Source organism: Mauremys reevesii, linkage group 3 (assembly GCF_016161935.1).
Source record: "Mauremys reevesii isolate NIE-2019 linkage group 3, ASM1616193v1, whole genome shotgun sequence".
NCBI lineage: Eukaryota > Metazoa > Chordata > Testudines > Geoemydidae > Mauremys > Mauremys reevesii.
In genome coordinates this window covers 12,311,351-12,325,610 of record NC_052625.1, presented here as the reverse complement: position 1 = coordinate 12,325,610, position 14,260 = coordinate 12,311,351, and the positions used below count along the sequence as shown (strand labels likewise).

The window sequence follows — 14,260 nt, the reverse complement described above, 5'->3', positions numbered from 1 at the left end:
TCTAACCATTGGATCTCGTTATACCCTTTTCTGCTATTAATATCTTCTCTACGTAGGCTCAGCTTAATCTTCTCTTGGGTCAACTACATTCATTGAGCTTCAGCCTTGTACTACAAGTTGTGTTTTCAAGGCCTAAAATTATTGTAGCTCTTTTCTGAAACCGTTCTGATTTTTCAACCTCTTTTTTGAAGTGGGTTTGCCAGAAGTGGACAAAATATTTTGGTAACTGTTTTGCTAAAGCTGTATGCAGAAGTGACATCACCTCTCCACTCTTACTTCATAGTCACCTGTTTATGCATCCAATGATTACTTTAGCCCAGGGAGGTGAGACTTTATTGGTTATTTGCCATGATCTCAAAGTCTCTTTGTTTCAATACATCTAGAATACAGTACCCCATCTTGTAACACATGTTCTTTGTTTCAAGAGTAGCCAGGAAGGAGTTACACAATACCAAAAGGGAACAAACATGCACTCAGCACAAAATCAATAGGTTGAGAACAAAATGAACCAAAACATCCAAAAGATGTGAAGAGAAGAAAATCTTTAATTGCCTACACACCAATGCTAGAGGCCTGGGTAACAAACCAGAGGAATTGTAATTGCTTAATTATGAGCAAAAATTTGACTTGGTATTACTGAAACCTAGTGGGATGAGATTCCCATGATTGGAATGTTAAAATCAATGGTTACAGCCTATTTAGGAAGGATTGAATGAGCAAAACAGGAGGATTATCAAAAACAACAGCCTGTTTCCAAGTCATTGACAGCGTGGAAGGAAATGTCTGGAATGCTTATGGATCAGTGTCCTAACAGATAATGTACAAGCTGGGGTATTAGTTGGTGTCTGCTACAGAGCATGAAATCACACTACTGCATAGGATGACCAGCTCCTAAGGCACCTGTCTATAATCTATGAGTGGGGGATGCTTAGTGATCATAGCGGTGAGGAAGACTTCAATGTGAATAATATATGCTAGAAGTCTCGTGCTGACAGTCCTAAAACAGCTTTAGAATTTCTAACAAAGTGTTGCATCCAGCATGGGGGAAGTCTTTATTTAGACCTTGTCTTGACAGAGAGGAATTGATCACAGAACTATTTATGTAGTTTATGTAGATGTGATCCTGACTTTATCACATTTGGTAGGTGTGAACAGAATAAAGTCCAAACCAGGAATATATATATACTCGATGCTTTGAAAGGGTTAGTTTCACAATGCTTAAAACAATTGAGCCAGCTCAGATGGGAGGAAGAATTTAAACTGAAAAATGTGAATGATGATTGAGAATTGTTTAAGAACATTTTACTAGATGCCCCAAAAGCCACAACTGAGAGAAATCCCTGCTGCTTTAAAAAACACATAGTGGCTTAGAGGGGAAGTGAAGGCAGCTTATATGGAAGAAATGAGAAATTGGTAATAATGAATATAAACCAGAAGCTAGGAATTTGTATATTAATGATGAGGTAGACTGTAAGGAAATCAAAAAAACCCAAAATCTATTTAGGTTTAAAATCACTTGGGGCGGGGAGGGGAAGATGACAAAGGCTCCACTGGGATAGCACTTGGGGTTTGCTATAGACCTCCAGGATCTGATTTGCATATGGTTAGTGACCTCTTTAATATTTTAAATGAAATGAATACTTCTGGGAATTGTGTGATGGTTGGAGACTTTAATTCCCCACATATAGATTGGAGGACAAATGCTACTAAGGGTCTGGCTACACTTGTGAGTTACAGCGCAATAAAGGAGCCCCGGGCGCACTAGCTCACTACCCATCCACACTGGCAAGGTACGTAGAGCGCTCTGACTCTGTGACTACAGCGCTGCTGGTACTCCACCTCAGCAAGTGGAATAACATTTTCTGCGCCCCCGCTGGAGTGCTGTGACGCCAGTGTGGACGAGGTGTTGAGTTACTGCGCTCTGATCAGCCTCCAGAAATGTCCCATAATCCCCTTTAAGTCAAGTGGCCACTTTTGTCATTGTTTTGAACTCGCTGTAGGAATGCGGCTATGCCGTTTGAAAGCTCCGTTTCTGACAGCCGGCTGCTTATCTGCTTCAAGACAAAGCAACCATTAGTGTGGAATGCTGTGTGTGTGAGAGAGAGAGGTGGGAGGAGCTGGGGGGGTCTGCTGCTGTCTGAGCTTATAAGACAGCATGCAGACATGCTCTCAGCTCCCCTACCTCTTTTCCTGAATAACATCGTTACATCCTCTTCCTTTCCCAGACTTGAGGTACTGAGGGCAGGTCTACACTACAAATTTACAGCAGCGCAACTATATCACTTCTGGTGAAGATGCTGTAAGCTGAGGAGAGAGAGAGCTTAATGATTCCACCTCTGTGAGAGGCGGTAGCTATTCTCCTTCAGACATTGCACTGTCTACCCTGGCGCTTAGGTTGGTATAACTGTGTCACGTAGGAATGTGGATTATTCACATCCCAAGCAACGTACTTATACCAAAGTAATTTTGTAGTGTAGACCAGGGCTCAGAGGTACTAAATACAAGGTCGACAAGATACTTTAGCATAAGTATTTAGCACATAGCAGTAAGGAAACCTGCACAACACTTTCAGAAGACAAGCCTGGTAGCTTAAATTCATAACTTTGATAGACACTAAAAATCTTAAACCATAAATCCAGGGTCTTTATTGTTACAACAATCCATAACTCACTAACCTCGTTCTGTCCTGTGACTACTGACGTATCACCTTGAACACACTCTGAGCAACATAAGTTTCGTTGGCATAAGTATTAGTGTTCACAGTGCTATGTCGGTGGGATGGGAGAGCTCTTCTCCCATCAGCATAGAATGGCTACATGAGAGATCTTGCAGCAGCACAGCTGCATCAGTACAGCTGCGCCACTGTAAGCTCTCTAGTGTGGACATCGCCTTAGTATCTTTCCCAGATGTGAAGAATTCTGTGTAGTTTGAAAGCTTGTCTGTCTCACCAGCAGAATCCTAGAATTAGAGGATTAGAAGGGACCACAAGGTACCAGCAGAAGTTGGTCCAGTAAAAGATGTTACCTCACCCACCTTGTCTCAAGGATATTTGCTGTAATTTGACATTCTTCAACTGGCCAAAGAGGTCTCACTCTTCTAACAGTGGAGCACACTGCCCTTGCCGTATTTTCCAGACCTTGCTAACCCAAGAAACCAGAGATCTATGACATATATCTGTATAGTTCTTCTGACACTGCACTGGATGTAAAGGAACAGAGGGTGATAAGTCATATGGGGACATAAGAAGGTTTTTTAGGGGGAGGAGTGTCTTTTTGGCACATAATAGTTTCTTAGCGTTGACATTGTAACAAATTCTTCAAAACTGCTACAGAATCAATGGGAGGCGTTTTTCTTAATTTTTAACATCTTAATGTACTTATAGCTCCATTTTTTCCAAAAACTGTGATCATCCCTCCCAGTGACATCAGTTGTACCTCTATGGAGTCAGCACCTTTGATAATCAGGCCACTTATTGTTGTTCAACAATTAAAAAGTCAAAGCTATTAAAATATGTAGTTCCTGAGTCAAGACTGGGTATTGCTGAACATATGCAAGATCTCATAAATGCAACTTACACTTCACAACACAAAAAATGGATGATTTAGCAATAGGATTATATGCTGTTGTAAGAACTTGACATTACTGACATGTAATGGGAAGTATGCCAAGAAATCAACACTGTCTGCATGAAGGAGTTAATAGAACTAAAATGTAAGCATGACGAGACATGAAAGAACAGCATGTGACATTGTATGTGAATTAAATTAACCTTTCACTTAACACATTTGGTAGCAAGATTAATGTTTGTGTCTGAACAATATTTAACAATAGTGACAAGTCTTCCCTTTCAAACATCTTAGTGTTGTCACTATCATTATTCAGTGATGACATTTGCTTTTTTCTTGGACCTCATGCCCTTATCATGTGTTCTAGTGACAATTTATGGAGATTCAGATCTGCAGCTCACTTTGTATCAAGCTGAGATTTGTATTAAGATTATTTTGCCTTTCTGCATATCTAATTACCTGCATGATTACCTAACTGACATTGTCGTGAGCACATTGACTATACTAAATAATTGCTTTGGCTTTCTGAAAATTTAAACAAATCTTAATGTCATTACTATCACATGGCACTGATGCATCTTGCTTTTGTAAGCATATGTTTCAAGAGATAATGAGCAATATTAAGGTTTGTACTCTGGCCTCTTAAAAATTCTTTAAAATTATATAGGGAAAAAATGAATATAATTGAACTTCTTAAGTTAAGTTCAAAGGCTCCTCCAAAGATGTTTTCCTACTGTAATTTTTCGAAGTTCTATCAATGGAGGTAAGGGTTTTGGGAATTTCTGAAATAGAATCAGATTTTTAAACTGCATAATTCAGATGACATTGTTAGATAATAATCAGCATAGATAGTAGATCCCCTTTTGGATCTTGATATGCACTCTCAGTTCTTGAAGATGGCAACCCATTATTTTTTTTACAAATGACATGTCACATGCTGGATATTCATATAAGCTATTGGTTTTGTGTCTTTATTTCAGCTCTTTTAAAAAAAAAACATACAAGAAAGTTTGAGCATTTTTGTTTGTAATGAACTGTGCTATTCCAGGGAATCTGTTTAGAGCAGTGAATGTACATACATTTGAGATCTTGATTTTAATTCTAGCACTTCTAGAAACTAGCACTATCCGCAGCTTGAAGAAACTATCATGAACACTCACAGCTGTGAAGGTTCAGTAGTAAAATTCACAGCTATTATGTAGAATGTAGTTGGTGGACAATAAAGGCTAAAATATCCTTAAAACTTAATTAATAACATTTCACACATTCATTTATAACAGTTATCAGCATTCATCCTTTTGTATTCTAAGGCCTGGTCTACACTAGGAGTTTGTCGAATTTAGCAGCGTTAATTCGACTTAACCGTGCACCCGTCCACACCAGGAAGCTAATTAGTTCGACCTAGAGGGCTCTTTAGTTCGAATTCTGTACTCCTCCCCAACAAGGGGAGTAGCGCTAAATTCGACATGGCTATGTCAAATTAGGCTATGTGTGGACGGAAATCGACCTTAGTAGCTCCGGGAGCTATCCCACAGTGCACCACTCTGTTGACGCTCTGGACAGCAGTCCGAGCTTGGATGTTTTGACCAGCCACACAGGAAATGCCCAGGGAAAATTTGACACGCTCCAGCGCCTTGTGGATGTTCTGCAGGACCGCAGGCAGGAGGACAGAGCCCCCCTGCACTGTATCTGCAACCGCCCTCCCCCGCCACAAAGTCCCTAACCCCCCTCACCCAAAGTAACAAGAAGGAGGGGCGACAGGGGCCGTGAAAACTGTCACTGCACCCCTGCAGAGTGCACAAATACAAGAAGGCTCTCATTCCCTAAATGTTGAGAAGTCCTTCCCTTCCTGGCTCACCGAAGCCCCAATCCCAGTTTCATCCCCTAACTGTGTAGTTGATTATTAAAAGTAGTTTGCTGTTAATTACTATTTCTGTCAAGTTTTTCTACAGAAGACTGTCTGTGAAGGGTGGGGGAAAGGGGGTTGTTAATTGCATAGGACAGTCACCTTTACCAGGGTACAGACACGGGGGCAGGATCAACAGCAGGTCACACACACAGTGCAGTCAGTAGGCACCCTGGTCGGTCTGGGAGGTGTTTTCCATGTTCTGTGTGGGTGGGGGGTACGTGACTTTGTGGCATGGGAGGGCGGTTACAGAACTTATGCAGCGGTCCTTGTCCCGGACCACAGAGCCACGCAGCAGGGGAATCTGTAACCGTCCTCCCCCGCCACAAGGTCACGTAGCCCCCGCACACAGAGTCCCGAAAAGGAGGGATGGCAGGCTCCGTTGAAACAACCAGTCCGGCACTGCAGACCGCTCTAGGAGCAGGAGCCTATCATTCCTCGAGTGTAGAAGCGGTGTTAACATCACTGCACACCCTACCCACCACAGTCTGTGTCCCTGTTTCAACCCTTTAACGCGAATTCATTAATAAAGAAAACATTGTTAATTAACAATGTTCCATTAACTTTATTTTTAAACGTGTGTTGGAAGGGGGGAAATGTGGTGAACGGGGTATGTAACCGCAGAAGAAAGTCAACAGTAACTGAAGCAGGGGCAGGTTCAGCTTCTCTGTAAAGAAACTGAACAGTCACAGGTTACCCTGCTCCCTGAGGAACCTAGCTTTCAAAGCCTCCCGGATGCACAGCGCTTCCCGCTGGGCTCTTCTAATTGCACGGCTGTCTGGCTGAGCGTAATCAGCAGCCAGGCGATTTGCCTCAACCTCCCATCCCGCCATAAAGGTCTCCCCCTTGCTCTCACAGAGATTGTGGAGCACACAGCAAGCTGCAATAACAATGGGGATATTGGTTTCGCTGAGATCCAAGCGAGTCAGTAAGCTCCTCCATCTCCCCTTGAGACGTCCGAAAGCACGTTGAATGATGACAGTTACCCAAGACCACCCTTGACACATTTTCCCCCCCAGCATGCATTGTGGGGAAATCCCAGAATTCAAATGGGCAGCGGGGACTGCGGGAACTGTGGGATAGCTTCCCACAGTGCACCGCTTCCAATGTCGACGCTTGCCCTGTTAGTGTGGACTCACAAGGTCGAATTAGTGTCCTTAGTGTGGACACACAAATTCGACTTTGTAAGGTCGATTCCACAAATTCGAATTAAGTTAAATCGAACTAATCTGGTAGTGTAGACATACCCTAAGTGTATCCTGTCTAGTCTTTCTCTGCACTTTGGAAAGTAAAGTTAGAAAATGAAATTAAATTAGTTGTCCGAAAGGAGCTAATTGCCTATCTCACCTATAGCTGAAAAATTGTCTTGTTTTCAAATTCAGTGACTCAATTTCCTTAAAGAAATGGTGATTATTTAACTGCAGTCACTTGTGTATTTAGAAAACTCCACAGACAACAATAGTATAAAAAATTGCAAGGCTTTTTTTAAACTGGAAATGTCTATGGAAAATAATGATCTGGGAGAACCAGTGTACTCCAGTTGTGTGATCCTGTTTTCTCTTATTGTTTGACTTGCACAGATTCTGGCAATATTTTCTTCAAAATTCTCAAACCTGCTTTTCCTAGAATTGTCTGAATTTAAAAGTGTTCTTTGGGATTAGTGGATGAATGTAAATGTTCCAAAGGCCATTTTGCTGAACCCAGACTTAAAATTTGTTAGACAGGTGAAGAGTTCTGAGTATCTATTTGATTTCTATTTTGTACTGGAGAAAGATTTAGTTGTTTTAAAAACATTATTCTTTGATAGCAGGTAAGTAATCTAAAAGAGTCTGCAGTATGCTACATATATTACACACAGAGTTTTATGAAACTGAGCTCTGGATGGCAGAAACACTTGATATTCTTGTCACAAAAATTATACATTTTAGTAGAAAAAAGTCTATCACAGTAAATAGGGATTATCCAGTACTAAGAATAAATCATTTTGACAGTGGAAAATTTTTGTTAAGCAAGGGAGAAAAAATAAAGTACAGTAATATGCTTTATATATGTCTGAATTTTAACTTTAAAGAGACATTCTCAGTTTTAGTAATCATACTGTAAAAAAAAATTGCTTACCTTACAAATAAATAAATACAGCTTAAAAATGCATGCTACTTTTCACTATATATGCCATTTATTTCTGGTTATTAGTGCTACAATATTTGCAAATACTACAAGGAGTGTTTACTCCTATTTCTACTGGAATTACTTTTTTCTTGTAAATAATTTTGTTAAATTTTTATAAAAGCACCAAACCTAAACTTTAAGCTAGGTTTGAGTTGTCTCTTTAATTTCTGGTTTTGTTAAAAGTGAAGTTTTTCCACACTTAAAATAAATGCATTTGTTTGTGACTTGTTACATTTTTTCCTTATAGTGGAGTTCTTGTGGAGTCATACAACAGAGAGCATGTGTGTAGGATATATGTCAGCACAGGATGGGAAAGCCAAGGTAAGCCCTAAGAAATAGGTTGTGACCTAAAAACTTCTACAGTGACTTCAATTTCATTTTGAATTCATGTAAATTAACTCAAACTGTTGAAATATTATTTTAAAAGCAACGTAATTTAAGATTCCATTTACTCGATTAGCTGCAACCTTGCCACTGATGGAGCACTTTCTGCTCCTTGGTGACCAATACTGTTAACACAAAACATCCTTAAGATTAGATTTCTGTAAAGGTCTGCAAGAAAAAGATGTAATAATGAATTAATGAAAAAGAAAGCTACCGATTTGTATGAATCAGTGTGTATTTTAGCATTCTGCCTGGACTTGAGTGTTCAAATCACTATCTCACTGGTAGTTTGCCATGCTTGCTCATTTTGATAGTGCTTTTCCTTGGTGATGTGCCCTGTGTTCATTTGATATTTTAGATTTATGTAAATAATGTTTCCTTCCTACTTCCCTTCATAAGAAGTTACTAACAACTCTGACTTTTACAAGGGCATGCCGTGCACATTCTTGTATTTTTAAAGCCTTGCTCATTTAGATTATGATAAATCTCTTATCATTTAATTTATCTTATCATTTAATTAAAGTGTTTTCCTGATCTTGATCCTAGCAATATAGATTAGTGGGGTTTTTTTTTTAAGCATTCTAATCAGGATGAGACTTTAGACTGTACTCTAGTACATAGTGTTGAGTATCTAGTCATCAAGTGCATTGAATTTCCCCTTTTCACCATTTAAGGTGATCATTATTTATAGCTTCCATAGGTGTGCACGGAGCCTCACAGATGCATAGGGAAAATAACACCTTTCTCAGAAGTGGTTATGTAAAGGCAAAATCTACAGCAGTTTTATACAGATTTAGCTGTTTTGATTGGGGTATGATATTTTTAAGGAAACAGGTAACTATACTGAAACAACTGCAAGTGTGGGTGCAGTTTATAGAGGTGCCTTATATCAGTATAGCTTGTTGCCATTCATTTAAAGGAATAGCTATTAATCCTAGGTGGATTGTACCATTTTAACTATACTGGTGTAGTTAGATGTTACAGTTTTTGTGTGATGACAAACCCTTAGGCAGATAATTGATATAAAAACTGAGATACCCCATGACAGGTTGGAAATGAGAGGAGAGGGTATAACACAAAAAATCTAAGCTTATTCCTAGGATCCTTTATCATAAAGAATTCAGATCAGCTTGGCAGTTTCTTGGATTTTTATAATAAGATTTTGTTTTTGCCTACATAATTGGGTATGAGACTGTGAGAACATAGCATAGTTGAGTGTAGTGATGGAAAGTGAAACATAAGAGAGGGATATGCCATCTAGAAGTGATGTGCCATGGATGGGGATGAGGCGAGCTGTTTTCAGGCATGGCACGGTGATGGGGTGAAGACTGGAGTTGTGAGTGAGAGGCAAATGGGACATTCTGGAGAAAAGTGTGGGCAGAGCATACAGTGTGAAAAGGAAAGCAGAAGAAGCAGGAACAGAGCTACGTAGGGTGAGTACAAATTGATGTGGAAACAAAACTAGAGAAGGAACTTGGTGAGAGAGGGCAGATCAGTTTTACAGCTAGAGCGGTGAGATGATTTGATGAGAGCCCGGATGCTTTGGGAGAAAGTTAGAGAGATGACCCCAGTAACTGTGAGTCTGAGTGATCAGGGGTGTAGTTCAGCAGTGTTAAAGGAGGATAGGAGAGGGTTCAAAAAAGATGTTTGCTTTTTGCTGTGTTTAATTAGTGGGATGTCAAGGAGGACAATTTCTCCCTTCTGTGCAGTCCTGTATTTCTGTCTGAGGTAGATTTACAAGTAATTATCACAAATGTGATATCTGAAACCATGGGAGTAGATGAGCACCTCTGAGGAATAAGTACTGTATGTAGAGAGAAACAAAGACAAGGATACCAACAGAGGCTATGTCTACACTACGACCCAGGGGTGAGATTCCCCTGCCATGTACACATACTCCTGCTAGCTCACACTGAGCTGGTGCAAGTATAATTAGCAGCAGTGTAGTCACAGCAGCACCAGCAGTGAAGGCACAGCTGAGCTGTGCCAATTACAAGCCTACCTGAATCAATGAGAGCTACCATGAGTAAGTGTACATGAGCAAGGGAATCACACCACTTCGCTCACAATGTAGACAATAACCTGAGGGAGAAGGAGGAAAAGCAGCTGGTTACAGGGATGCTGACACAGTGGCCAATGGTGCACACTTTTCTATGGCGCATGTACAGCTTATTTCCTTGGATAATCAACTGGAAAGAAATGCGGTGTCACCGAGTTCTTGTTTATTTTAGATTTTTATTTTAAAAGAATCTAGTTTCTCAAACTCAAGTTAGTGAAGCTAGAACAAGCCCAGCTGCAGATGTCCCAGCATGCAGCAAATGTGAATGCATAAACCTACTTCATTCTTTATATTTTTTGATCCTGAAATATAGTCATTAAAAGAAGTGAAATGTTAAATTATATTGGAAATAAAAGCTGATTTTGTTTACACAATATGGCTCCTAGACCTGGTTGTGAGGAAATGTTTGTTCCTAGCTGGTGGTAGCCTGCTGAAATCTTCAGTATTTCATATGAAATCTGGTTAGTAATGAGCACTAGCAATACAGTGCCATACCCAGAGATGTTTTCCTACTCGCAGTTGTATCGTTTGACATCTGGTGTACATTGTTTTCATATTGCTGGTAAATTCTCCAGCTGGTAATCTTGATTGGGCTGACAGACACAGCTGCTTCTCTTGGTTCACTTTTAAATTATGTTTTTGACCTTCATTGAAGAAAGTTAATCCCTCTCCCTTTCTTCCTTCTTTGAGCCTGTGGTTGCAAATGCTTTCCAGAGAAAAACCACAAATGCCTTGGCTGCCGACTTCTATTGATCAAAAAATAATCTTCTGTCATAAAGGCTGGAATTTTGTTGTATTGCAAGTAAGGCTAAGTCATAGAAGGAAAGCCAGGCTTGAAATAGAACAGAGTGTATTGCAAATAATTTTTTTTCTTTAAAAGAGTAAATATTTGGCAAATTTAACATTGCATGTGTGACATAAAAGTACAGAATATCAGTGTATAAAATTCCAGAAACAAACTGATCAAGCAGGTACTATAAAATTGACTTGCTTCCCTGGTTATGTAAGTTTTTTGCAGCCTTTACTAGTCCTGGGCTAACTTCTATTCTGAAGTCAAGTGGTTCACATCATGGCCAGCCAAAGGCTGGCTGTTAATGATTGAGGAATTCACAGGCAGTGCACATCAACCATTGGTAGCAAAATTTTGTAAAATGATAAGATATTAAGAGTTGTAAAAGGAACACACTAATATTAAAATAATAAGTGTGTGTGTGTATATCTATATCTATCTATCTATATATTTATAGATTAATATCTTAAGGGTCTCTTCTACTCTTAGATCACTTAGTCTGACTGCCTGTGCGTCATAGACATTTAAATGTCACATAGATACCCTGTATTGAGCCCAAAAACATTTGTGTTTGGTTAATGCATACTTTTCAGCAAGGCATCCAGTCTTGATTTGAAGAGATGGAGAATCCCCTCTTCCTTTGTTCCCCCCCCCATAGTTAATCTCCCTAGCTGTTAAAAATTTGAGCCTAATTTCTAATTTGAATTTGTCTAGCTTCAGATTCCAGCCAGTGGTTCTTGTCATGCCTTTCACCATTTGATTGAAGAACCCTTTAGAGCTCAGTATTTTCTCCTAGTTTAGGTACTTATACGCTGTAATCAAGTCACCTCTCAATATTTTGGTAAACTAACTAAATCTCTCAATGTATGGCCTCAAATCACTTGTGTGACTGTTCTATGTACCCCCTCCAATTTGTCAACATCCTTTTGAAAATGTGAACACCAGAAATGCTTACAGTATTCTAGTATGATGGCATGTCTACCAAATGTTGCTGCAGCGCAGTTATAGCACTTCATTGAAGGTACTACTTACTCTGATGGCAGGGCCGCTCCTCTTGGCATAGGTACTCCATCTCCCTGAGAGGCAGTAGCTAGGTCAACTGGGGAATTCTCAAGTTGACATAAGTGTCTACACCAGGGATTAAGTCAGTTTAACTGTGTCGTTTAGAGGTGTGGATGTTTCACACCCTTGAGCAATGTATTATACCAACCTAATTTCCTAGTGTAGACCAGGCCTCAGTCTCACAAGTGCTCTATAAAGAGGTAAAATCACCTTCCTACTTCCCTTCACTGCTTCCCTATTGATATATCCAAGCATCTCGTTAGCCCTTTTTGCCACAGCATCACTGGAAGCTCATGTTCAGTAGTCTGTCCACTATGACCCCTAAATCCTTCTCAGAGTTGCTGCTTTCAGGATATAGTCCTCCATACTTTAGGTATGGCCTGCATTCTCTCTTCCTAGATGTATACATTTCCATTTGGCTGTATTCAAATACATTTTGTTTTAATGGGCCCAGCTCACCAACCAATCTTAGGGCTAGTCTACACTTACCAGCCGGGTCGACGCGGTGAGTTCGACTTCTCGGAGTTCGAACTATCGCGTCTAATGTGGACGCGATAGTTCAAACTCCGAAGCGCCATCGATTTCCGTACTCCACCACTGCAAACGGCGGTGGTGGAGTCGACCTTGGAGCCGCAGACTTCGATTCCGCGGCGTCTGGATGGGTGAGTAGTTCGAACTAGGGTACTTCGAATTCAGCTACGCTATTCACGTAGCTGAATTTGCGTACCCTAGTTCGACCCCGCTTCTTAGTGTGGACCACCCCTTAGTCATTCTGTATCACTGCCCTATCTTCATCATTGTTTACAACTCCACCAATCTTTGTGTTAACCACATATGTTATTGGCAGTGATTTTCTATTTACTTTCTGATTTCTGATTAAAAAAAAAATGTTGAATCATGTCAGGCCTGGTACCCATCCCAGTGGAACCCAACAAGAAACACCTCCATTAGATGATGATTCCCCATCAATAACTACTTCTTGAAATCTCTGAGCCAGTTTTTAATCAATTTAACATGTGTTTTCATATTGTATATTGCAAATTTTTTAATCAGAATGCTCTGGGGTGTTAAGTCAAATGCGTAGCAAAAGCCTTAAGGGTATTACATCTATGTAGTTACCTTTATGAACTAAACCTTGTAATTTCATTAAAGAATGAAATCATATTTGTTTGACAAGACCTATTTTCAATAAAACCATACTGACTTCCATTAAGTATATTCCTATACTTTTAGTTCTTTATTAGTTGAAGTCCAGATCAACTTTTCCATTATTTTACCCAGGATTGATGTTGGGCAAACTGGGTAGTTCTACTTGCCCTTTTTGAATATTGGCCCAACATTTCATTTTCTGGAATTTTCCCAATATTCCAAGATTTATTAAAAATGTATCAACACGTTAGCGATCTCCTCAGCCGATTCTTATAGGAATCTTTGGTTCAAATTAACCAGGCCTACTGATTTTTAAATGTTTATCCCTAGTAGATGCTATTTAACGTCCTTCTTAGTTACCAATGGAGTGGAAAATACTTCATTATCCTCGTGTTATATGAGTAAATCATCCTCCTTCTTTCCAAATACAGAACAGAATTATTTACTGAACACTTTTGCCTTTATTTGCATCATTAACAATTTTACCATCTCCATCTAGTAATGGCTTCATACCACTGCTAGAATCTCTTGTTCAAAGTATACTTAAAAATTCTTCTTTATCCTTAGTTCTGCCAGCCATGACTTTTTTCCCTGATGTCTTTAGCTTCCCTTATTGATTTTCTGCACTTTTCTGATTTATATGGAGTGCTGTTTATTTTCCCTGTTTGCCATTTATTTTATATTTACTAATTGCTGTCTTCACTTTGACACCGAGCTAGGATGAGCTTTTAGCCAAAGTTTTTGCTCCCCTTGATTGTGGACTTTTGGCAGCTAACAAACTTTTCGTAAAGGACTCCCAATTTTCATTCATATTTTTCAGTCTAAATTTTTCTTCCCAGTCAACTTAGCTCAAGATTTTTCTCACTTTGGGAAATAAACCCTTTTGAAGTACCAACTATTTTGATACTGTTCTGTGCCCATATTGAATGTAGTCAAGTCACGATCACTGAGGCCATCACCAACTTCAGTCAAGCAATAGATTAATCATTATATGTCATTATGAGATCCAAAATAGTTACTTCATGTTGTTGGCACTAGTGCTTGTGTTAGAATATTAACTTCTTTAATTTTTAGAAAAGCATTTTTTGTAACTCAAATTAGACGTTTGTAATAAGGCATTTGATCAAGCCTATAACAGTAGCTCATCTCCTGTGTGTTTTCATTAACTTGTTTCT

The 14,260-nt window shown here is 39.5% G+C and overlaps 1 protein-coding gene across 11 annotated transcripts in view; it reads left to right on the top strand.

Annotated features, from left to right (window-relative positions):
• The window catches only part of TASP1 (taspase 1), a 150,805-nt gene that overhangs the window by 115,836 nt on the left and 20,709 nt on the right, over nt 1–14,260 (top strand). For 10 of the 11 annotated variants that reach the window (XM_039532158.1, XM_039532159.1, XM_039532161.1 and 7 more), the window contains one exon: nt 7,889–7,962. In XM_039532158.1, the coding sequence (XP_039388092.1) occupies nt 7,889–7,962 (74 nt within the window). Of the gene's footprint in view, nt 1–7,888; nt 7,963–14,260 lie in introns of those variants that run through there. The other variant, XR_005596833.1, reaches the window with a different exon arrangement.